This window comes from Mesoplodon densirostris, chromosome 3, assembly GCF_025265405.1.
Source record: "Mesoplodon densirostris isolate mMesDen1 chromosome 3, mMesDen1 primary haplotype, whole genome shotgun sequence".
In the NCBI taxonomy this organism is placed as follows: Eukaryota; Metazoa; Chordata; class Mammalia; order Artiodactyla; family Ziphiidae; genus Mesoplodon; species Mesoplodon densirostris.
Genome location: NC_082663.1, coordinates 165,425,317 through 165,451,130, shown reverse-complemented (window position 1 = coordinate 165,451,130; position 25,814 = coordinate 165,425,317). Strand labels below are relative to the sequence as shown.

The 25,814-nt window shown below is 47.4% G+C and overlaps 2 protein-coding genes across 2 annotated transcripts in view; one reads left to right on the top strand and one right to left on the bottom strand.

Moving 5' to 3' along the window:
- SLIT3 (slit guidance ligand 3) overlaps nucleotides 1-25,814 on the bottom strand; it is a 621,296-nt gene that overhangs the window by 129,697 nt on the left and 465,785 nt on the right. Inside the window, exons 7-9 of the mRNA XM_060094956.1 lie at nucleotides 17,010-17,081; nucleotides 9,652-9,815; nucleotides 44-185 (exon numbers count right to left, since the gene is read on the bottom strand). Coding sequence (XP_059950939.1) covers nucleotides 44-185; nucleotides 9,652-9,815; nucleotides 17,010-17,081 — 378 coding nt within the window. The remainder of the gene's footprint in view (nucleotides 1-43; nucleotides 186-9,651; nucleotides 9,816-17,009; nucleotides 17,082-25,814) is intronic.
- LOC132485937 (dnaJ homolog subfamily C member 30, mitochondrial-like) lies at nucleotides 15,337-16,450 on the top strand. Its single transcript, XM_060092562.1, is given in 2 exon segments — nucleotides 15,337-15,565; nucleotides 15,568-16,450. Coding segments are annotated over 2 exon segments (678 nt in total). The 3' UTR covers nucleotides 16,017-16,450.

The window sequence follows — 25,814 nt, the reverse complement described above, 5'->3', positions numbered from 1 at the left end:
AGGCCAACTGGCCAGGGACAGAGGGCGGCAGACAGGCACTTACATTTCAACGATGCCCTCTGGCAAGTTGGCGGGGATCTCCATCAAGCCCTTCCCTCGACAGTCCACGATGTTATTACTGCAAGTGCAGGCTGAAGGGCAGGAGATGGAGTTGGCATTGCAGGATGGAGGCTCCGAGTGCGGGCCTGTGGGACCAGAACACAATGGTCAATTCATGTCAGTCTCAGCAGCCGCCTGGGCTTCTGTGTCTCTTAACCAGCTTCCCAAGGAGGCAGCGTTACCTGATCAGCTACCTGAAAAATCATCACCAGCTGACATCGGCCCTCAGCTGGGAGACACAGCTGCCGCTGGCTAAACATTCAGCCAAGAGGAGAGAGCCTACCCTTGACCTAGCCATTTCTAGATTGTTCCACTTGCTCTGTCATCCCCTCATCCTTAGTCTTTCAGAGACAAGAGTTGCTCTCAGAATCAATCACACATGAAAATATGCCACTGGAATGCAAAGAGCATACACTGGGACTACTTTTTCAGGGAGTCCAATGTCTGAATGACATTCCAGGGTTTTGGGCTCTTATCTGGGGCTTGGATACCACGTGTAGACACACCTTCGTTTCTTTCTCAAGTGGCTGGAAGTCACTATCAAAACCAAGTGGGAAGAGAAAAGGTGACAGAATTTCTTCATTTGGGGCACTGACGTTGTCCAAGTGTCAACAGAGCCATCAACAGCGACATCCAAGGCCTTTTCAAACAGCTTTTATGTCCAAAGAACATGCAAATAAAACTTATCTCATTAGAAAAAAAGTGAATAAGTTACTACATATTTTGGAGTCTTAGTTTTGTTTGAGGTGAGAACCCATGTGAATTTATCACAAAGTGGTAAAAAAACCCAAGAAAATGGCAAGGAAGGAGCTTATTTAGAAAGCCAAATGAAGATAAACATATTAGCAAACTAACTCAAGATTCAAAGAGTCATAAGAATCTTAATCACTTTCTCTGGTGGTCACACCAAATTGCTAACAGAAGTAAATTCAAACATTTTAAAGACACTGTATAAGTTTTCACGCTATGACTGTTTCTTCAAAGTGAGGTAAGAATCGCAAACCTGTGGTTAGTCTTTCAAATGTGGACACTGTGGTCCAAAAGGTAAACTCAACCCAATGGCCTTCTCAGGACCTTATCCCATACCTGGGGATCCAGCCAGCAGGGATGATTTCAGTGTCTTTCCAGATCCACCTCCCTGAGCAAAGGGCCATGGGCTGAGACCAAACTCAGACTAACTCTGCAAACATCCTCACTGCTCAGACATGGACAGTCTGGCTGGGGGCTCTTGGAGAGAGATTAAATGTGAAACATGGAAAATATCTGTAGGCAAAGATGATTTTGGTTTGGCCACTGTTCACTGGAGAGGCTGAGGCTGGGAAGCCAGAGCGAGTCTAGCTACAGTGGTAGAATCAGAGGACTGACCGGGCCTGGGGCAAGTCCTCGTTTGGACAGTGAGTGAGCCTTAAAGCAGAGGCTCCCCTCTCCACGTTCAACAGTCCCTATACTTGGGGGTGGTCCTTCTGCAAGACTCAGATCGATGCCTATGGCTTAATTTGGAATATTTACTTTGCCAGAAAGTGCAACCCAGTGACCAAAGATTCTTACTTCCCTTGGCCTCACTTTCACTCACAGACACACACACACACAATTTAAAAACATCCTCTTAAGTGGAACATTCGAGCAAATATTCTTGTCTAGGGTACAAAGACTTCAAACTCTCCAGTGTCACACTAGTGGATCTAACAGAGACCATGGAAAATGCCAGAGAGTTGACAACTTACATTAAAATTCCCAAGTGGAACATTCTCTGAGAGAGAGGTGGTGCTGGCTTTGTTCCAAACTGGGAAAGTCTTTACATTTCTGAGAAAATGACAACCCCAGAGAGCCAGCCTGTAAGAACCTCAGATCAGGAATGAGACTGTTGTGGCCAAGAGTGTGGGCTCTGGAGTCCCACTGGCTCAATGTGAACCCTAGTTCTATCCTGTCATCCTTATGTCCCCGTGCCTCAGTTTCCCCTACCTGTAAAATGGGGGAAACAACAATACTTACTTCATAGCATGGCTTTATTGCTAAGGCAAAGGAAATTAATGCATGTAAAATATCAATATTTAGAAGGGGGCATGGCACAGAGTTAGTGTTTAGTTGTGTTATTTGTTATTGTTTTTGTTATTATTATTATCATTATTTTTTGGTTGCACCATGCGGAACACAGAACTTCCCAGAACAGGGATCGAACCCTTGCCCCCTGTGGTGGAAGCATGGAGCCTTAACCACTGGACCACCAGGGAAGTCCTGTTGTTGTTATTATTAATAATGGGTCTGGCTCTGCCACGGATTGTCTACAAGACCTCAGGCAAGTCACAGTACACGCCCGCCCTGAGTTTTTCTGTTGCCATCTTGGTGAAGTTTGGACTGCATGACTTCTGAAGTCCTTTCTGGGTCTAGAGATCGACTACTGCTCTTCAGAAAAATGGAAGCAGAAGGATCAGAAGACATCTAAAAGCTCTCCCTCCTCTGCTGCATCTCTTTGCAGGTGGCAAAGAGGATCTACAGTGGGCAGGGCTCGCGTCCCCTCACCTGCATCCTCCCAAGGAGGCTGGGAGCGCCAGGACTGCAGGTGTCAGGGCTTCTGAAGTGTAGATGGTGCTCCCCAAAGAAAACTGCCATGCCTGGCCCTGCATATCAAGGGGCTCCGGTGCCTGACCAGCCAGGGAGACACGCCACACCCCGCACCTTCCTGGATGGGAAGCATCAGGGGCTCCATGGAGCCCTGAGCCTGAGCACTTGCCTTTCTATCCACTGAGGCACAGGGTATCCGATGGCCATCCCTCTTTTGATCTGTCAAAATATTACTTAGTGGGGTGTGTCAGAAAAGAGTGGAAGAAAGGCATTATGTTTTAGGGCTCACATGGGCAACAGAAAGTTCTGAAATGGAGTTTCTTCAAAGGTACCCCTTCTGACTTCTGTGCTGAAATGAATTCTGTTTAAACCAGACCCGGGCTGCAGCCTTGAGTCCCTCTGGGAACGAGCTGTGTCTTTCACAGGGTGGCTCTGATTTGGAAGAAAGGGTGTGCTACATTGCAAAGGATGTTGTCAAGGCCAAAAAGGATTTGAAAAGCTTCCTTAACCAGGTCACTAATGACACCTTTTATTACGCAGAGAGAAACAACAGTCATTATGGTCTACGTCAGCATCCTGGGCTGGCAGCTCCCCAGCTAGGTATTCACACATGGCAAGGATGCTACTCTCTTGTTGAAACAAAACACTTCAGGTTTAAGCCGGGGTTGAAAGATGAGTTTGCTTTTCCTGGAAACATTCCCCCTTAATCAATGCTGGAGGGACCAAGCCTATTTCCCTCTGGGTCTCTGAGTCCTGTGTGGTGGGAGTCCTTCCCCTTTGCTTTCTGACTCTGGAAAGAGTGAGACGAGCATGTTAAGTTCTACAAGGTCAGTGACCTTTTCTATCTTATTCACTATTATATGCTCAGTGCCTAAAAGAGGGCCTGGCACAAAACACGCAATAAACACACCTTGGGTGAGTGAGAGGAAGAATACATGAATGAAATCGCCCCAGAAGCCTTAGAGACATGGGGACTGAATGCCACCAAGCTACAGAGGTGAACGATTCTTCTGGAAGGACTGTGAGGGGAGGCTCCCTGAGTTCTGAGTGCCCTGGGCACTGGTCCACAGCATCAGCCTCCGAGTGGGGAAACGGAGTGGCAATGGGTAGACAGGACTCTCATGTCTGAAGCTCAGGTCTTTCTATCACAGCAAAGGCCATCTGTCCAGTCCCCTGAGGCCCCCTCTGAGCCTAGCTCACCTGCGCAGGTCAGGTGTCCTAGGTCCTCTGTCGACCTCTGTCAGCAAATCCATCCCTCCCAGCCTTTCCTGTCCACACACATTGAGGCTGAAGAGAGTGATGCAGGAGACAGTAGATTTCCAGGGGGACAAAGTGAGGAAACACCTACCTTTCTACCCAGAAAATTCTATGACTACAAGCTAGGAAGAAGAGAGGAATGGGAGCAGAATTTTTATATTAGGGTAGAAAGAGTCTCTGCATCTCCTTGATGGAAAGGGTCTCTCTAGGTGTGTGCCTGCCTGCATGCACGTGTGTGTCCCTGTTGCATGATGCATTCTCAGGGGGCCTATGAATCCTCATGGTCCTCGAGGGAGCCTGCCTCTGGTACCTGCTGTGCCTCTTCTCCCTGGCACAGCAAGGGCCTTAAATCAGAGCGCATTGACGAACCAGCAGGCAGACCCCCCCCCCCGTCATGTACTGTCTAAGACGTTCTCTTATAAACTTAGGAGTGCATGGGGACTTATTCTTCCTTTCTCCATTTTAAAATAAGTGCCCAGGGGCTCCCCTGGTGGCGCAGTGGTTGAGAGTCCACCTGCCGATGCAGGGGACGCGGGTTCGTGCCCCGGTCCGGGAAGATCCCACATGCCGCGGAGCGGCTGGGCCTGTGAGCCATGGCCACTGAGCCTGCGCATCCGGAGCCTGTGCTCCGCAACGGGAGAGGCCACAACAGCGAGAGGCCCGCGTACCGCAAAAAAAAATAAAATAAGGGCCCAGGTTCTCTGCTCTCGGAACTCTTCCAGTCCCAGTGCTAAAATGCTACTGCCCTGGGGTGGAAGGATGTCCTGATCAGAGTAGGGAGATGGGGATGTGGGCTGAGTACCTGTCTCTCTTCTGGGGGCCAATCTCACCTTTCCTTAATCACTGCAGCTCTAGAATCTCAATCTGGAGCCAAAGCCACCTCTGTGCCAAACAAGGAGGAAGCTGAGATGCCCAGCCTCCCTCCAGATGTCTCCTAAGACTCCCTGGACTGTGGCCTGATGTCTGGAGGGAGGGCAGAGCAGAGCTTGGGGAGAACGGAAGTGCTGGCCCTTCCCGCTCTTACTGGTCATCAAGGGAGTTGCTTCCCAGCCCAGGGGGCTGTCAACGAGCGAGAGGGCAGGAACGCGTTCCCAGCTAGACCTCTCACAGGGCAAGTGCCTGTGGTCACCGGCATGGATATTGTACCAATGATCCTCCCTCTGCTGACTGCACAATTCTCCCTCTGGTTCTGAGAAAGAAGAAAGATGGAGCGGTGACCAGGGATATGACTTCTGCCCAGCTCTGACCCCATCTTTGTTCTTCTGCTCATTGGCAAATGGGAATGATCATCACCCTGAAAGCCAAAGGCTCTAACTTGTCTGCCCAGATGAGTGGGGCAGAGGTCACCGAGCTCCAGACCCAGAGAGGGCCATGGAGATGGTGAGGAAACAGAAGCCCTGAGAGAGGAGTGTACCTGCCCGTGGACACAGTCGTGGCCAATCTAATAATGACCATCATTCTCATAATAGTAGCTAACGTTTATAGGATGTTTCCTATGCACTGCATTGAGTGCTTTGTACGTATCACCTCACTTGATCCTCATAAAACCCCTGTCATAGATCCATTATTATTATTCCCGTAATAGAAGGGCTCTTCTACCATCTCCTCTGCCCAAAAGACACCCACCATGCCTCTCTATTGCCATGAAGTAGAAAATCGTCAAAGGCTTGGAATCTCAGGAGGCAGGAAAGGAGGCTCAGGGGTGAGACATGTATTGTGTCAGCTACCTTGGAGATGGCTGGACACTCTTGCGTTAGAGCCGTTGTTTCTTTCTTTCTGTCTTGAAAGAGAACTTCACCCAGCAGAGTGCGGAGAGTTGGAAAATCGACTGGCCTCGTGAGCGCGTGGAAATAAATTAATTCCAGTATTCAAATTAAGCATCCCTGTTGGCCTCTGGTCTTTCAAAAGCCAACAACAAACTGCAATGACAATGGGACTCGAGCAATTATGATGAGAATATAAATGAACGTGATTTAAATACCAGAGGCATGATAATTTGGAGAATGGCTAAATAAACCTAATAATCTCATTCCTGCAATGTCCAATTATGGTGTTTTAATTAAAACCTCCTAAGGAAATGGGTGGCTAGTCATGGCTCACCTTAATTAACTTTATACCTAGTAACTAGTCTCAAATTAAAAAAAAAAAAAGAAGTAGGAGGGGAAAGTTTCTGGTTTCCAAGGAGATGCACCTATTTCATTTTAAATAATAACTGAGGAAGAGTTTGTTGAGAGGCTCTTAGGATCCAGCACTATTCTAGGTATTGCGGCACCGGAAAAAAATGTAAGACATGGCCCCTTATTACTAGAAGACAAGATTAATCTTCATGAAAATATATCTCACATTCAAAGGCAAAGGACAGATACATGTGAAATGGGTGGACAAACCAATGGGTTCAAAGATATTCAGAGGAAAGAGATAACTGACTCAAGAGGTCAAATATTTAGCTACTACCCTTGAATTACAACTTGTAACTGGTAGAAACTTTCTCAGATTAAGGCATCAGAAAATTGACACGTGGAAGACAAATCCTAGAGTTTAAACTCCAAAATAAGCCCTTTAGCTAAGGATGGAAAAAAAATTCAACTTGCAACTCACGTGAGCCTAACCATGGCCAAAGCAGAACCTTTTCTCCAATCTGCTGTATGAACTCATAAAGTCCACTGAGGGACCCTTCTAGTCCTAGGGCCCTAACTTCCTCTTAAAACAAGGAAAATTAACAGAGAAATCCTTTCAGCAAGAGCTAAAGGAAACCAAGCAGTCCTGTTGCATATCATAGAAAACTGTTAAGAATAACTAAAATAAGAGTCTCCCACCCTTGTGAAAAATGCCCGGCTGTCTCCCCAGGAGAGGAAAATAAATGCCCTTGGTTGAAGGGGACCGTTGACAGAGGGGATGAATTTTGCCAGAGTGCGCCACTAGCAAATTTCTGGGTTAGCTGCGGTGATAAGGAACCAGTAGCCCGGACTTCCGGGGAGAAGAGGCTGGGCTCCAGACAGCCGGATTTAATTCAAAGGTAGATATCAGGGACTTGGGCAGGCAGGGCCCTCACAGGCCGAGAGAGATAAAGCTCTTTCCTGTCTCTGGAGTCATGCGTTGGGTGAATTTTTCGATACCGTGTAGGGGCGCAGGGAGGTTTTCCTAAGGCTGCCTCAACAGGGGCCACTGGTGATGAATACGCATAGGGATGGTTTAATTGCTGCCCCACGCCCTTCTTTCTCCTGAGCAGACGACTTCTATTTTTTAAGAGATGTTCATGTTCCTCCATTCTTGACTGAAGTCCTCCTCCTGCGGGTTATGGGAGGAATAGCTTGGATGAGGAGGGACCCTGGTGGTTTTGCAGCTTTAAACAATGGCCATCAGGTCTGTCCCAAACCGCCTCATTCGGATGCCTTGCTGGGCTCTGCTGTGGGGCAGGGCCTGCACCCTCAGAGGTGGGCTGCATCTCATGGTAGGGGGTTGGTCGGTACGTGAAAATAGCCCATTTCTTTGACCTCCTGTGCGTGCACAGGCTGAGTCTTGCTCCACGCTGCTTCCTCTGGCATCCTTTTATCACAGTCTCACCACCTACCTTGAACAAATCATGAAAGACGTAGTACTTTGGGGAGGGGGTGCTCCTCCTGAACCCCACTAATGAGGGCGGTTGTTCATTCGTTACAGATGTTCAATTCCCCAGTTCTCCCCGCCATTGTATCTGACTTACTTTTCAGAAAGTTGCCCTGCACAGCATCCTATTTTGAAGCCTTGAGAGCTTGGGAAAAGCATCTAAAAAATCCCCCATGCATAGGGGCCCTAATATGTCAGTCCCCTAAATTCATACTACTAGTGAGAGGGTGGAGATTAATAGCATACTCATGTCTGCAGTCTGTGGATTAAATTCTTGTGTCCTTAAAAGACACCTGGCCTCGTATGAAGAAGTTACAGCCCATCACTAGCAATGGGCTTGATTGCTATAAACAGGGGATATGATAAAGGTCATAGTCACCTATGTAACTATTAACCCACCTGTGAGATCCAGCTTTTTCAGAGGAGGGAGACCTGGGGCAGTAACATTTCCAGGACCCAGGAGGATCAGCCTCCTGGCCCTGGGTTTTGAGTCCTGACTGCTGCTGGGTAAGCAATGTCTCGGCACTCCCTTGATGGGAAGGTGCTTTCATGACGAAGCACCTTCGTGGTGGTATTCGTGTTGGTGCGCAGCTTTAAACTTGGTACCCACCCATAATAATGCGTTTTAACCTCCTCCCTAATTAGTTTTTCTCAATAGCTTTTGGATGACTCCTGCACTCTATAATTATTTCTTTCACTGGCACTTATGCCGATATTGTACCCTTTGCCTAATAATTACTGTAATTACAGTCACTATATTTGAGTTGGGTGTCTGTGTGATAAACGGTTTTATTATGTGTTTGATGGAAAGTGATTTCTAAGTGGGCGTCTATAGCAAATTGTTGAGGTACTGCTCTGAAACATGTTAAAATGTTTTGGGGTATTAAATGACTTGATAAAGTTGTAACATGACAGGAGAAAGCAGCAGATCAGGGAGATAAAGTTGAATTCAAGGAAAATTCCTATGTATGGCAAATGCAGCCTAAGAGCAGAAGAGGGCCAGTCTGCACTCCTGGCCACATGGGGGTCCCATAGCACATAGTGGGCTCAATAAACCTTCCATACTGAAAGTGAGCAGCAATTTAAAAAGGTGAAAAGTGCAGTCCCCGCCCACGCTAAGCTCCTCATTCACCTTTTCCCTTCCTACACACCAGAGCCCCAAGATCAGCCTTTAGAAGCCACTGGGTCCCAATTCCAGGACTAAGTTCCTGGATCTCAGGAATGCATCTTTGGGGAACTCCTCAACTGAATACTTTTTTTTTTTTTTGAGGAAATCAAGAGATTAGCTTACTTCCTTGCCACCAGAAAAGGGAAGAATGGATGGGATTGGGCAATGTCAATGAAAAGTAAAAACAAACAAGCAAACAACATTTAGGACCCAAGGCAAAGGCGACATCCTCCGGGAAGCTTTTCTCAGGTCACTCAGCCACCTCCCATCCTGGAGAGATGAGCTGCCTTCAGTCACGTGCAAGCACAGCTCTGTTTTCTGTACTACATGGGCACCTGTGCTTCTATTTCAGTTCAATTACCCACAGATCAAACTCTCGTGCTTGCTCAGCATTTTGTGGGCCCACTAAACTATAATAATTAAGCTCCACTCATTAGCTCTCACCAAGTGCTGTGTATTATGCTAAGTGCTTTATATGCATTATTTCATTTAATCCTCCCACCCAGCCCTGGAGTTATGGACTACGATTTTTTCTCTTTTGCAGACATGCAGTAACTTACCAAAGTCACACACCATTAAGGGACAGAGCTGAGATTTCCAGCCAAGCAGGCTGACCCCATAGCCTCTATTAGCCTGACTCTCAATTTCTAGGAGCAAATGGGCGATAGGAACGGGTTTGGCCAATGCTAAAGTACCTAATGGACTCTGAGGCTTAACAGGAAGTGACTCATGAGCTCCTTGAGCATTTTCCTTTATCAGATGGTAAGAGCTTCTTTTCTGGAACACGGGGAGGCACCTTAGAGTTCTTTCAGTGACTGGCGAATGCTGGGGCAACCTGCGAGGCTCCACACCGAGCTCTGGGCTGGGGTGTGTGTTCAAGGCCAAGGTGATGTTAAGGAGAGCCCACGGGTGGGCGAGTCACAGGACAGGAGGGGAGGGGAGTGATGGGGTCACCTCACCTGGGCACACGTACTCCTTCTTCTGCACGTCCGCCACGTTGAAGCCCCTCAGGTGCACAGGAGCCATGCAGAGAGTGAACTGGCCAATGGTCCGCCGCTGCCGCAGCCAATCTGAGAGCCAGGCCAGGTGACAGTCACAGTACAGGTGGTTGGAGTGGAGGCGCCTGGGAGAGGGAGGGACAGAGAGAGGATGCCGTCACAGCAGGAAGTGGGGAGGGTGCCATTGTCTGAAGAGAGTGGGCTGAACCTCCGTGCCCTTTGCCCAGTGTGACAGTCCTCGGAAGCCCAGGGGAGCACTGTCCTCTGCACCGTGGAATCACCACAGGGGCCTCAACCCTGTTATTGCCAAACCACAAATGACAGTCATCTTCTCGTGCCGGCCACATCCATCCAATGGAGGCCTCCAGGCTTCTGAGCAAGTCCCATTTTTTAATAGTAATTCCACGCTTTTCTTTCCCACTCAGGAAAAGCTCAACACATAGAAGAGGGAGGGTGACATTATTACAGCGATGATCCTGATTCAGGTCAAACTTCCAAAAGCGTGACTCAGGTATAGCTTTCCGTACTTTAGCTAGCCCTGGTTCCAGATGCTTTACAACAGCCTCTCAATCTCCACACTCCAGTCTGTGGTGAACTGTGGCCGAGATCTGCTGTTGTCTTTTCTCTCCTTCCTTCGTTTTCTCTCTAAGTGTCCCTTTAGTGGACCCCCTGTGTGTCATGCTGGTGAGCCTAAAACCAATACCGCTGTGTGCACTAGCCAGGGTAAGCAGGGAGCAGAGAGAAGGGGACCTTTTGAAGGATGCACCTTCTCTTCAACCTCCAATTTAAATAAGGTGTTTACAGGCTCTTGTCATCCACAGCACTTTCTCCAGAGTGCCCTTCATAGCCTTCCCAAGTTCAAGTCCACCTGGTGTATTTGCTATTCTGACTGGTTCGGTGCCTCTGAAAAGGCTTTTTATCCATCTCTTCAGGACTCTTGGGCTTTCTCCCCCTAGTAGCTGTGGTTCCAGATCAGCTTCTCACCCTGGAGTGAATAAGGTTCCTGAGAGGGATCTTCAGGTTCCACATCCTAGGGGAGCCTCATCTGGTTAAGTTGAATTTCCTTTCCACTGTCTGGAGGGCAACCTAAGGATACCCAGGGGATCCTAAAGGTTCTTCCCCAAGGTTTCTGCATCAGGGGTTTCCAACTTCCACAGTCCCTACAAACTTAGATCGTTAGCAGTGGTGGTAGGTGAGTTTCAGTCACGACAGCTGATCATATACTTGGCTTTCTGATGCAAATTTCAACTGCCCCATCCTGCACCTGCTCAGCAGCCAGCAATATCTTGGGACTTTCAAGTACTCTGTGTCATGCCAGTTAATACTGAGTGGCAGACCGAAGCAGTGGCTCAGGCTACATCCATGTCTGAAATGGAGACAGCTGAAGGGCTCTTGACCACACTCTACTTAGTGTAAGGTCAACATTGCTAAACACTGGCCAAGTGTAGCTCATCTGCGCTGCCTGCCAGCAGAGTCTCCCTGGCCCTGCACGGGTGCAAACCTCGGGCAGGCCAGGCCCACCAGGGACCTTGGCAGACTCAGGGTGGGGGTCCCAGGTCCCATAATATCAGACTGACTAAACGAACCCATATCCCACCTAGAATGTCATTTTTTTCTGCTGAAAAATATTTGAAAAGATTTTTTTACAATTTTGTTGAAACATGATTAATTTTGATGTTATAATTTTCTTTTTGTATTTCAGAGCCAATACTTAAAAGTCAAAGACGACTGCATATACCCCCAGGACCAAGATACTGCGCCTGTTATGGGCCCCAAGCAATGCTCGCCTCTGAACATCAAAGCTCAGGCCCCAGTGCTGTGGAAACAAGCCTGACTCCCTCTTAGTCTGGCAGGAAGAGGTACGACAGGTGGGAAGCGGGAGGGAAGGCAAAATCCTAACCTGGAGGGAAGGACCTCAGTTCTAAGAAGGAAGGCAAGACCTCTGTGTATTCAACAAAGATGACCACTCTGTGCCAAGGATGGAGGCGGGCCTGGTGTTGGGCTTGGAGCTGGCTACTCTTTCCCAAAGAGTATGAAGTGGAGGAGGGAATTCCTTTTCTGCATTGGGACTTATTGGGAAATTGCAGCATGAGGGAAAATGATCTGTCTCCTGACCCATCAGTGAGCTGTTGAGAGACAGAGAGAGAGAGAGAGGGAGAGAGAGATGATTGCGTGGCCAGGAATAAACCACCAGGTATAAAGGCTGTCTAGGAAAAAAGTGACAGTGGGTCAGTTCTTAGTGACAAGGCAGAGCAGAGGTAGGCTGCAGTAGCACGCACAGGTTGAGGTGCTCGAGTTTTTTTGTGTGCCTTTTCATGAGTTTGGCTTTTATTAGGAAAGCCAGTTGCCCTCTTTGGCACTGAGGTATGGAAGCTAAGGAAACAAGACGGATCAATGCAAACAAATTCCCATCAGTTCCAGTCAGAGGTAAGAGATCAATGGAACAACAAAAATGAGGTTTAGGTAAGTCAGATCCTTACTGAGCTGATTAATTTCTGGGATAATCAAAATGTCAGTGGTTTCCCTTTTGGAAGTTTATATTAGGTTGGTTGTTCCTTAATACCCACTGGCCAGCCCCAAGCTACCTCCTTTTTTTTTTTTTTTTTTTTTTGCGGTACGCGGGCCTCTCCCGTTGCGGAGCACAGGCTCCGGCCGCACAGGCTCAGCGGCCATGGCTCACGGGCCCAGCCGCTCCGCGGCATGTGGGATCTGCCCGGACTGGGGCACGAACCCGTGTCCCCTGCATCGGCAGGCGGACTCTCAACCACTGCGCCACCAGGGAAGCCCAAGCTACCTCCTTTTTAAACCTTGCTACAGATGGCCCTTATCCCTTTGTCCATTTCTGTAGAAATTTCTCCTCTCGTAAGTAGGACCATGGAAAAGAGGTGACCCAAACTGCTTTTGAAGCCACGTGAAGGCTCTTGTCAAAAGCCCAGGACAATGGACAGGCTCAGATCTCCCCCTCTTGGAATTTTACCCAGCAGAAGGGCTGGAGAGTCGAGCTGGGAAGAGTCTTTCAAGCTGCCTTTTACATCATGTTCCATAGATCAAATTGAGCAATGTTATCCCAAATACGAATGTTAAAAGAAAAAGAATCTTGATGATCTTGAAACTTGAGCCCAGACACTGCCAGGAGTATTTCTAGTTTTCTTGAGTGAGAAGAGACATTATCTTAATTACTTTCAATAACTTTTCTGATGTCAATGACACAGGGAGGGTGGCCTCCAGTGGCCTTTCAGCCATGTGGAAGCTCCGGTCTCCTCTTCCTCAGCTCACCTGATGCTCTTCTGCTTTTATTCCTACTGAACGGGACAAGCTCAGGTTCTGATGTCATAGTGCCAGAATCTGACATAGGCTCTGTGCTTTTCGACTTTGACCTTGGGCAGCAATCTAATCCTGGGCCTCAGTGTTATCATCTATAAAATGGGGATATTAATGGTGCCTCCTTGCTTGGGCCATTGTGAGGATTGAAATGATTCATGAAAAATGCTAAGCACAAGGCCTGGGACACCGTAAACTACCGAAGAAATGTTTGCTCTTATTCTTACTGTGAGGAGACTAGCTCCAGACTTCAGGCTCTTCCCAACCCAAGGCCCTGCCTGTACAAGGCTGTCATTTCTTAGCCACCAAAGCATCAAGGCGGCTAGATGGTTCCTGTTAGTTGTTCTGTGGTCTTTTGCAGACAGAAACACCATATTTCATGTTGGCGAAACCACTTTTACAGAAGATAAGGTGAATGAATACAAATGCCAATTTGTAAAAGGTGCCTTTTAGCCACAGATGCTAAATTAAATTTCCAGCAAATCCTTTTAGAGAGGGTCAGCATTCATTTTCTATAAAATGTGGCTTTCTGAATTCAATATAAAAGCTTTCCTTTAGAAATCCCATTTACGACTTCCTTCCTCTCTCCTCTTCCCCCTTTCTCCACCACCAGCGCTCCCCCCTCACCACCACACTTTAATTACAGTGAGGGGGGATTAGTCAGCTCAAGTCTCTGGGGAGTTCTCTACAGAGCCATCTCTGAAATTAAACTAAAGAGAAAATGGCAGCAGGCAGGGAGCAAAGAGAACAGACGAGATTGATGGATTGATCTGAACTCATCAGATGAGTGTTCAGGACCACAGGGAAGCATGACAGCAGAAACGAGGAGAAAAAACTCTCCTGCCCTCTTCCCCCACCCTTACAACACCCCAACCAAGATCCAGACCTCACCATCTTCCCTGCCTCCCATGGACCCCTCCTTGCTCTCTTATTGATGCTTTTCAACTGAAAATAACAGGAGGGGAGGTAGAAATCACAAAGCAGCAGCCCACAGGAGCTGGACTGCTGGTTGCGCAGGTGAGAGCCGTATTTCTTCTATTCAACCCATTCGCCTGGGGAGATGCGGGCCCAGCACCCTGAGGACCCAGTGATTTCTCCTGCACCATTCCCTTTAATCTATCTATCTATCTATCTAGGCTGCACCATGCAGCATGTAGGATGTGGGATCTTAGTTCCCTGACCTGGGATCGAACCCGTGCCCCCTGCATTGGGAGTGTGGAGTTTTAACCACTGGACTGCCTGGGAAGTCCCACCATCCTCTTTTAAAAGGAAGGGAAGAAGATAGATTTTCTTGGCTGAATTCTGCTAGCCCATGAGGGATCAGAGGAAGAAATGGGCACAATGGTGGAAGTTGAGCTTGGATCCTCCTTCTATATAATAACTAGTCTTTGCTGTGTGGACACCATGACCAGGCACTTTACATGTTAGTACATGTCATTCCCACCATAACTTTGAGGCAAGCACTTATGAATTCACTATCTGTGAAGAACAGAGAGATGAAGCGACTTGCCCAGAGTAAGTGGCGGAGCTCGTATTTAACCTCGGGTCTGTCTGACTCCCAACTCTGGGTCCTTCTGAGGGTTCTCTGTATCATCTCCTCATCAATTGCTTCATTGATCTTTGCTTCATTCTTACCTGAGATAAGGTCACTTTCTCACTCATGCAGGGATCTCAAACCTTATAAGTATTGAGATCTCCTGGAGGGCTTGTTAAAAACAGATGGCTAGGTCCACCCCAGAGATTCTGATTCCATGGGTCTGAGGTGGGACCTGCAATCTTGCTTTTCAACAAGTTCCAGGTGATGCTGACAGTATTGGTCTGGGGACCCCCACTTTGGGAACCACTGCTCTAAGGACTTTCACATCTGCTTGGATGCAATGTTGCTCAGGGGCCATAGATAAGCTGGTCGCTTGGTATTTTTAAATCTAGATTTCTGGATAAATGGTATGATGATGATAACAATAACATAACTATAAATACCATTTATTGCCTACTATGTGCCAGGCACTTTACTCTTGGGGGCTGACTCTCCCCTACTGCTGTGATATAAACTCCATTGAGGCTCCATCAACACAAGAAAAACATCAAGTATTGACCTCTTTGGAAAGGCCAGCAGAGTACATTTGCAGAGGAACTGAAAAAGGATTTCTGGCTGAGAGAGGAGAACTTCCCAGGTAACAAAGGCACTAGACCTGCTCTCGAGATGGGGCGCCGTGGGGAGATTTGCTTCCTGAGTACACATTCTGGAAGGCTTGAGCCCACCCAACACATTAAAGATAAAGAATGGAGTTACTGATCTTGCACCGCCCGCCTGACTCATTCAAGATGGCTGCCCAGCGCGATGTGAGGTGGTCGCGGCTATTACTGTGGAGGTTGTGGCAGGCCCGGGGGGTTCCACAAAACTTGGGATCGGGCCTGGGCCTAAAAGCGAGAACTTACTCCCGGAGCGACGGCCCGTACTCGCGCACGGCGCTCTATGAGCTGCTCGGCGTCCCCTCCACGGCCACGCAGGCGCAGATCAAGGCGGCTTACTACCGGCAGAGCTTTCTCTACCACCGGACCGCAATGCCGGGAGCGCCGAGGCTGCCGAGCGCTTCACGCGCATCTCCCAGGCCTACGTGGTGCTGGGCAGTACCACCCTGCGTCGCAAGTATGACCGCGGCCTGCTCAGCGACGAGGACCTGCGCGGCCCCGGGGTCCGGCCCTCCAAGACGCCCGCCGCCGAGCCCGACTCGCCCCGCACCCAGCCGCCTGCCTCTCGGACCCAGGGCCGCGGTCAGGCCTCGTCGGGAGCCAACCGCACCATGTTCGACTTTGACGCCTTCTACCAGGCGCACTACGGCGAGCAGCTGGAGCGCGAGCGGCGCCTGAGGGCCCGGCGGGAGGCCCTTCGCAAGCAGCAGGAGGACCGGGCCAAGAAGGGCTTACGCTGGGACGAGACCCGAGACACGGCTTTATTCTTGGCTCTGCTCACAGTTTTCATCATCATGGGCTTTCGTTTTTAATCGGAGAGCGGAGGGAAGGGGAGCAGCCGCGCCACCGCCCCCCCACCCCCAAGAAAACGGCCTTTCCTGTCTTCTTGAACCCGTTGCCTCCATTGTCTACTGTTGCCTACCTCTACTGGGGTCCGAAGGAACTGCTCTCCCCTTTCCCTTCCCCACCCGGCCAGCTTAGCCATTGACCTGCATATCCCTACCCCTCTGGTTCAGAAAAGGAGGCTTTTTGATGCCCAAGAAAAAGGCTCCCAATGAGGAGTCCCGAAAGCCCGAGTGTGAGGGGTTTCCTGGAGGCCCTGGGGTTCCTGCTTCCAGATGTCAATTTCTGGATCACTTGCTGTGGCTTTCCTGTAAAGCTCCGAGCAAGACTCGTCTGCTGCTGTGGGGCTCCTCTGTAACCTTGAAACGTGCAATGTGACCAATTGCGACTGCCAAAAGAAAAATTCTGGGGTTATTAAAAAAAAAAAAAAAAAAAGAATGGAGTTACTGCATTCTGATACCAGAATATCATCCAGGGAGCAGAAAAGTGTGGTGTGTGGCGGGTGGGAGGCTGGGGTGAAGTAGTAGCTAAGACTCCCCCTCCTCTACCGTTCCCAGAGCGGGAAACAACTGTAGCCTTTGGCAGCAGGATAGAACTGCCAGGGGTACAGGACATGAACTAAGCAAATGATGAATCATCACATCCCTGTTCTCAAAGTTCTGTGACGATGTAACACTGATAAACTTTTCCATCCAGGTGGAAAACACAAAGAAGATTTCCCCAGTCCAGGAAGACTCCCGGGGTGAAGAGAACTGAGTTGGCCTGAAGCAGGATGGTGGTTGAGAACCATGGGTGGCTCCGTGACCCTTCCCCACGTCTGCCCTCGCTCACCAACACCCCTTAGTCAGTAGCAGAGGGAGGAGGCGTTTGGATGTAGGAACCAAGGGTGAGGTTTTACAAGCAGCTGAGAGCTGCTTAAGGTGGGGAGCAGGTGGGGGAGGAAGCAGGGGACCTTTACTCACAAGGTTCGAATCTTCGGCATGTGGTTGAAGCTGGTGACCAGGATGCGGCTAATGTTGTTGTTATTGAGAGTGCTGCGGAGAGAGAGGAGAAACGGTCAACAGGGCAGCAGCGTGGCGGGTACCAGGACGCTTATGGAAGGTGGGGAAGGGATGGATGTGACTGCAAGAGGGACCATCCATCAACAGCCATGGGTTAGTTGGTGCAGCAGCCGGAGACAAATGGACGGGTCTCCAGATGATAGGAGAATCCCTGATTCCTTTTACAAGTGGGTCCCTCTTTTCCTCTGCTGCCCTCTCAGTACTCACTTACCTACCTGGAGCAATAAGGTTGCTTCCTGAAATCCTACTGTGTCCTGAGTGCTTCATTACAACGTCGCTGATTCCCACAACTACAATGCCCGTTACATAATCTTGTCCTCATTTTAGAGAGAAGGAAACAGATACAAAACATCTTGCTTAGCTGCACACAACCCTACAGGGGAGGCTTTATCCTTGTGTTATAGATGAGGAAGCTGAGCTTCAGAGAAGTAAAACTACTTTTCCAAGGACTCACAGCTATTAAGCTGTGGACTTGGGATTTGAACGCAGTACTAGCTTGCTCCAAACTCCTTGCCCTGCCCATTATACATACTGACTCATACAGGATGCTATGTGGATAGGTTATTTTGTGAGTATTTTCCAGCCATCTTCTGGCTCTTTAAACATATCTTGTCTGAAGTGAGTCTGTGAGCACAGGGATTCGGTCTCTACTTGCTTGTGCCTCCCCGTGACCATGGATGGGGACTCCTCCAGTGCAGCATTAACACTGACTGGTATCTTTGTACAGGGAAAAGGGAAGAGGGGGATGTGAGCCCCATAAATGGACCAGAATGAAATCAGCCTGTAGGTAAGTACAGCCCTGGGCTTACCCTTCTAGAAGGACCTATTATGGGAGCCCAGGGAAAGCACGGCAGCCAAGGAAACCATGTGCAGAAGTGGAAATGTTATGTAGCAGAAGGGCCCGTCTGGGTCGGTTGTTTCAGTGACTATGCAGACAGAGGCAACCGTTCGCGGCAAGACTGGATCTAGTTCTCAGCTCTCTGACCCACACCTGCCTCACTTTGCATCTCAAAGAGCAGGAGTTGGATACGGCCCATGGTACGCTCCTTCGTGATGGTCACTTGCTCCTGTGCTCCTCCAAGGCCACATCAGATGCCCTCTTCTCATCCTCCCCCTCCTCTTACCCTCCCACGGGGTCCCACTGGCCCAGGAAGGAGCCTTTCTTTGGAAGCCTTCACTGGTTAAACAGACTTCTTTTGCCCCTCGCTCTCGGTAAACACATTATCTTCCTCTTAAAACGCCCTCTAACATTTTCTATCTTATGCATTACTACAGTCCCAAGGCCTGGTCCATACATGGTTCAGATTGAGTCTTATATGCCCTAGTTGTGTGGTCTCGGGCCAATGATCAACATCTCTTAACCACAGCTTCTTCATCGGCAGAAGGAGGAAGGCAATGGTTCCTACCTCACAGGCTGGTAAAAGGCTTAGCAGACAGTATGTGCTCAGTCATTGAGGCTCCCGTTTAACTGATGTTGGTGGAGAGGATCTAGTCCTGTCCTGGTCATTCCGGTTCCCCTCACACAACCCCAACCCCCAAGGGAATACCAACAGAGCTCTGTCTGGCACACAGTGGCCCCCATACACACCCCACCCCACCCAAGGGGCCCTGCACAGATGCTTTCTCCCCTGGGGACACTAGTCACAGCAGGATTCCAGGGACCACATACCCCTCACCCCAGGCTATTCCTCAAGGCCTTTGGCCAAAAAGGCCAGGAGGAAATCTATTTACACAGAGGCACAGAACCGACTACTTTTTCCTCCCTCCCCCCGCATATTTCTTCTGCACCTACCCTGTGTCTAGCATTATTTTAGCCATAGAGTATGCTAGAGAGGAAAGAACCAAATTTACACTGCCTGTTTCTGCCCACTCTGGGACTTTACTAATGCACCAATTCAGACACTGGACATTTTATGAAGTGGAACCTACATAGCTATTTTGTTTCATGTGGCTTATCTTTTCCATAAGTGTGTATGTGTGCGTGTGTGTGTGCGTGTGTGAATCCATCCTATCTCCATCCACCCAGGAAGTGTTCAGAGCATGTCATCAGACAGGGTGGAAGAATCTGTCCTTCCCATTGGTCCGGGCTCTCCTGCCTTGGTAGGGAGTTTCCGAGGAGCGAGGGCTATGCTCCCCATCCCACCCCCTCTCCAGCGGATTAGGAATGCCTCCAGGGCAGAAACAATGCCTTCATTTCTGCTTCTATCCATCCCAGAGTTCTAGGCTCCACACCTGGGGGATACCTAGTTAGGGTCGTTAACTCACTACCAGACAAAATCTGAGCGTCCCCCTTATCTCTCAAAAGCAAAGAGCAAGAAGCCTTTGCAGAAAAGAGCCTTCCTTCCAAACATACCCAGCAACTCAACATCAGGCTGAGTTCACAGCCAGCCCTCATTTAGCTGAATATACAGTGCAGTTATATGCCGGGCTTGGGTTGTAACTGCATCCGGCAGTCGTCCGGCAGCGATGACTTATTAATGTATGACTACACTGATATTTAAATGTGAGCCGTAATGAGGGCTATAAAACATTTATGATAATAGCAATTATTCCAGAACCAAAGTGACTAAACACAGTATTCAGACCTTCATGATTTGCTATGTGGGGCTGCCCGACCCAGGGACATCAGAGGGTTGCTAACCTCTTGGATGCTGATCTCCATGGCAGCTACAGTTTCTTTTTCCCTAATAAACACAGATTTATTTCATTTCCAATCTTGGTGGCTTTTGCCCATGCACGGAGCACTCTGCTCTATCTGGTTCTTGTGTCCCAGCCTAAGCAGCTGGCATTTGACAGAGATGTCACTGTCATAACCCTGATGCAGAAGAGCAGAGTGGGTGAGCACGGCCTCAAAGGCAATGACCTGGTTTAGATTCTGCCTCTGCCACTTACGGCCCGTGCAACCATGAGTAAGTTTTCATCATCTTATTAAGTTTCCTCCTCTGTAACATGGGGCAAATAGCAGCACTGATCTCACAGAGATTTCCTGGTGATGAAACGAGATGGTTCTAATAATTGCCAACATTGACTGCGAGCTTATTTTATGCCAGGCAGGCACTGGGCTGAGGGTCCTACTTGCCATCTCATTTCTATAACCACCCGATGAGGCAGGCACCTTTCTATCACCTCCATGTCATGGATGAAGCAAGTGGTGGTACCAGGACTTAAATCCACACAAGCCTGACTCCAGAAATGACACCTGCCTTAGTTGTCTAAGGCTGCTGTAACAGATTACCACACATTCTGTGGTTTAAAGCAACGTAAACTTATTCTCAAACAGTCTGGAGGTCAGAAGTCTAAAATGGGTTCACGGGACTGTGTTTCTTCTGGAGGCCTCAAGAGGAGAATTCATTTCCTTGTCTTCTGCGGCTTGTAGAGGCCACCATATTCCTTGGCTCGTGGCCCCTTCCTTGTATCACTCCAACCTCTTGCTTCTGTTGTCACATCTCCTACTGTCCACTCTGATGTCCTGCCTCCCTCTTAAGAGGACCTGTGTGACGACACTTAGAGCCTGACTGGATAATCCAGGATAACCTCCCCATCTCAGGATTCTTAGCCATATATACCAAGTTCCTTTTGCCACATAAGGTACGATTCATAAGTTCCTGGGATGAGGACATGAACATCTTTGGGGGGACATTATCCAGCTGACCATCATGCCCTTGAAACAGGGCATGGAAAGCACACTTGTTAGCACACTGCCTGGCTCATAGGCAGTGATCGGTAATTATTAACTATTATTATTGTAGCTTGTGTTTGTTTGGTCCTTTATGGTTTACAGTATACTTTCACATTCATCTTATTTGGTACTTGAAGCACTCTGAGGTTGAAGTTATTATCCCCGTCTTACAGATGAGCAGTTTGAGGCTATAAGACATAAGAGACCTACCCAGGGTAGCAATGAGCTCCTAGAGGATTCAGGACTCACTACTCTTTCTTTTCACAGTTTCTCCCAACTTTATCATTGCCTCCTGTTTTCAGGGCAAGTTTGTTACTTCAGCAAAGATATTCTCTGTCATTTCCACTCAGGGACCCAAAGCCGGAAATAACTCAGCAAGCCTCCCATTGCCTCTTGTTCCAGAAACTTTCTTGAAAATTAATCAACAGAAAAAAATAAATGGTTTGGTCTGACAATGACCCACCTCCACCCCCATTAGATGACTGCCCAAGCCTAACCTACGGTGACCTCATCAACCTCACCTTATTTATTACTTCCATTTCCTGGAAGAGTTTTGCTAGTTCTAGAATCTAGCTTTAATCTCACTGCCCTGTTCCTATTGAGAAGATATGCTTTACCCCAAGTCGCCCCAGTTGGAAGCTTTTCTCCAAGTAAGTGCTCTTAATTCAGCATTTTCCGTCAGGTTTCAGGCTCAAGTTCAGGGTCACATTAATTCTATGAAACTTCAAGACTGTCCTGGCCTCCCCTTTTTGTACCATGACAAGCTACTGAATAGGCATTTCAGTATGAACTAGAAATAATGCAATTTCCCCCCTATTGGATTTATTTATTTATTTATTTTAAAAATTGGGGTATAGTTGTTTTACCATGTTGTGTTAGTTTCTACTGTACAGCAAAGTGAAGTGGACCTCCCTGTGCTGTACAGCAGGTTCTTATTAGTTATCTATTTTATACATATTAGTGAATATATGTCAACCCTAATCTCCCAACTCATCCCACCCCCAACCCCCCACTTTCCCCCCTTGGTGTCCATATATTCGTTCTCTACATCTGTGTCTCTATTTCCGCCTTGCAAACTGGTTCATCTGTACCATTTTTCTAGATTCCACATATATGCGTTAATATACGATATTTGTTTTTCCCTTTCTAATTTACTTCACTCGGTATGACAGGCTCTAGGTCCGTCCCTGTCTCTGCAAATGGCCCAGTTTCACTCCTTTCTATGGCTGAGTAGTATTCCAGTGTGTATATGTATCACATCTTCTTTATCCCTTTGTCTGTCGATGGACATTTAGGTTGCTTCCATGTCCTGGCTATTGTAAATAGTGCTGCAGTGAACATTGTGGTATATGACTCTTTTTGAATTATGGTTTTCTCTGGGTATATGCCTAGTAGTGTGATTGCTGGGTCATATGGTAGTTCTATTTTTAGTTTTTTAAGGAACCTCCATACTGTTCTCCATAGTGGCTGTATCAATTTACATTCCCACCAACAGTGAAAGAGGGTTCCCTTTTCTCCACATCCTCTCCAGCATTTATTGTTTGTGGATTTTTTGATGATGGCCATTCTAACCGGTGTGAGGTGATACCTCATTGTAGTTTTGATTTGCATTTCTCTAATAATCAGTGATGTTGAGCAGCTTTTCATGTGCGTCTTGGCCATCTGTATGTCTTCTTTGGAGAAATGTCTATTTAGGTCTTCTGCCTATTTTTGGATTGGGTTGTTTGTTTTTTTTTTAATATTGAGCTGCATGAGCTTTTTATATACTTTGGAGATTAGTCCTTTGTCCATTGATTTGTTTGCAAATATTTTCTCCCATTCTGATGGTTGTCTTTTCCCCTTGTTTGTAGTTTCCTTTGCTGTGCAAAAGCTTTTAAGTTTCATTAGGTCCCATCTGTCTATTTTTGTTTTTATTTTCATTACTCTAGGAGGTGGGTCAAAAAAGATCTTGCTGTGATTTATGTCAAAGAGTGTTCTTCCTATGTTTTCCTCTAAGAGTTTAATAGGGTCCAGTCTTACATTTAGGTCTTTAATCCATTTTGAGTTTATTTTTGTATGGTGGTAGGAAGTGTTCTAATTTCATTCTTTTACACGTAGCTGTCCAGTTTTCCCAGCACCACTTACTGAAGAGACTGTCTTTCCTCCATTGTATATCCTTGCCTCCTTTGTCATAGATTAGTTGACCATAGGTGTGTGGGTTTATCTCTGGGCTTTCTGTCCTGTTCCATTGATCTGTATTCCTGTTTTTGTGCCAGTACCATATTGTCTTGATTACTGTAGCTTTGTAGTGTAGTCTGAAGTCAGGGAGTCTGATTTCTCCAGCTCCTTTTTTCTTTCTCAAGATTGCTTTGGCTATTTGGGGTCTTTTGTGTCTCCATACAAATTTTAAGATTTTTTGTTCTAGTTCTATAAAAAATGCCATTGGTAATTTGATAGTGATTGCCCTGAATCTGTAGATTGCTTTGGATAGTACAGTCATTTTCACAATATTGATTATTCCAATCCAAGAACATGGTATATCTCTCCGTCTGTTTGTATTGTCTTTGATTTCTTTCATCAGTGTCTTATAGTTTTCTGCATATAGGTCTTTTGCCTCCTTAGGTAGGTTTATTCCTAGGTATTTTATTCTTTTTGTTGCAACAGTGAATGGGATTGTTTCCTTAATTGTTGTTAGTGTATAGGAATGCAAGAGATTTCTGTGCATTAGTTTTATATCCTGCAGCTTTACCAAATTCATTGATTAGCTCTAGTAGTTTTCTGGTGGCATCTTTAGGATTCTCTACGTATAGTATCATGTCATCTGCAAACAGTGACAGTTTTACTTCTTCTTTTCCAATTTAGATTCCTTTTATTTCTTTTTCTTCTCTGATTGCTGTGGCTAGGACTTCCAAAACTATGTTGAATAATAGTGGCGAGAGTGGACATCCTTGTCTTATTCCTGATCTTAGAGGAAATGCTTTCAGTTTTTCACCATTGAGAATGATTTTTGTTGTGGGTTTGTCATATATGGCCTTTATTATGTTGAGGTAGGTTCCCTCAATGACCACCTCCTGGAGAGTTTTTATCATAAATGGGTGTTGAATTTTGTCAAAAGCTTTTTCTACATCTATTGAGATGATCATATGTTTTTTCTTCTTCAATTTGTTAATGTGGTGTATCACATTGATTGATTTGCATATATTGAAGAATCCTTGCATCCCTGCGACAAATCCCACTTGATCATGCTGTATGATCCTTTTAATGTGTTGTTGGATTCTGTTTGCTTGTATTTTGTTGAGGATTTTTACATCCATATTCATCAGTGATACTGGTCTGTAATTTTCTTTTTTTTGTAGTATCTTTATCTGCTTTTGGTATCAGGGTGATGGTGGCCTTGTAGAATGAGTTTGGGAGTGTTCTTTCCTCTGCAATTTTTTGCAAGAGTTTGAGAAGGATACCCCATGGCATTTAAAAGACAGTCCATCTACCTCCCATTTCTCTCTTTTAAAGCCCCTACTTACCCCATTATATATACTATATTTCTATTGAGACTAACCTGTATTCTGTCTAGTCTCTTTTCTGTTTTGTCATAATTGGAGCATTAATGTCTAATGAAAAGGGACTGTTTTCCATATTAAAATCATCTGCGTGGACAATGCTACTTCTACCAGTGGATCCCACTCTCTCTTGCTTGTGAACACTAGAAAGGGGGCATTAAACTTTTTTTCCAGGGCACTAGGGGATTAGTGCACTTACTATTGCTCCTATAGCACACATAATTGAACACTGGTACCTGGACAAAGTTTGTGTTTCCCTGTGTTCCTCAGCTAAATACTGGGGCACCCAGGCAAGACAAGGGCTCCTAGTCGCAATGTATGTATGAAGCAGTGGTACACATACCGGTCTGTTCCAGGGGTTGGCAAACTACTGCCTACAGGCTAAAGCCCATCCAACTCAGCCTGTTTTTGTAAATACAGTTTTACCCATTTGTTTATGTACTGTCTATGGCTGCTTTCACATTACAGCAGCTGAGTAGTTGCAACAGAGACCATATGGCCAGAAAGCCTAAAATATTTACTAACTGGCTTTTTATAAACCATGTTTGCTGCCCACTGGCTGCTCTAGAACTGGGCAGTTCTGGTCCTGTCTTTGCCAATGATTAGCTGTGATATGCTGGGCGAGTCACCTAACTGCTTGGTAAGGAGAGGGGATTAGGTCAACGACTTTCAAAACTTAAAGACTGTAGGGCCTCCCTGGTGGCGCAGTGGTTAAGAGTCCGCCTGCTGATGCAGGGGATACGGGTTCGTGCCCCGGTCTGGGAGGATCCCATATGCCGCGGAGCGGCTGGGCCCGTGAGCCATGGCCGCTGGGCCTGCGCGTCCGGAGCCTGTGCTCCGCAATGGAAGAGGCCACAACAGTGAGAGGCCCGCATACCGCAAAAAGAAAAAAAAAAAAAAAAAAACCTTAAAGACTGTAAAACATCGGCAGGAAAGCCCCAGTGGCAAGTGGTAGGGCTGGGATTTAAAACCAGGCAATCTCACCCTAGAATCCACACTTCTTATTCCCATCCTATGCTCTCACCTGGGAAGCTGGGTTCCAATGCTCCTGGAACCTGTAATGCTGTGATGGAATGACAGCCTAGCAGAAGGCCCTGTTCAAGAGACGGGGCAGGAGAACCCACCTTGGGGTGGGCAGGGAATGAACTTGGACAGTGGTTCTCCAGGTGTGGTCCCCAGATCTGCAATATCACCTGTGGACTTGTTAAAGATGCATATTTTCAGTATATGCATCAGGCCAACCTACTGAATCAGCAGCTCTGGTGTAGGCCCAGCTTTGTGTGTTTCAATGAATGAGAGGATTCTTATGCAAGCTCAAGTTGGAGAACCACTGAACTAGGGAAAAGGCTAAGGACAGAACCTTGACCTGAATGTGGAGGGCAGCATATGGCTGCCCCTGAGATGGAAGGCCTCTTGTGTGGAGAGCACAAGGGAGTTGGGTCTCTTCCTGTTTAGGGAGAGGCCCAAGTTCTTAAGTAGTACGCAGTCCTC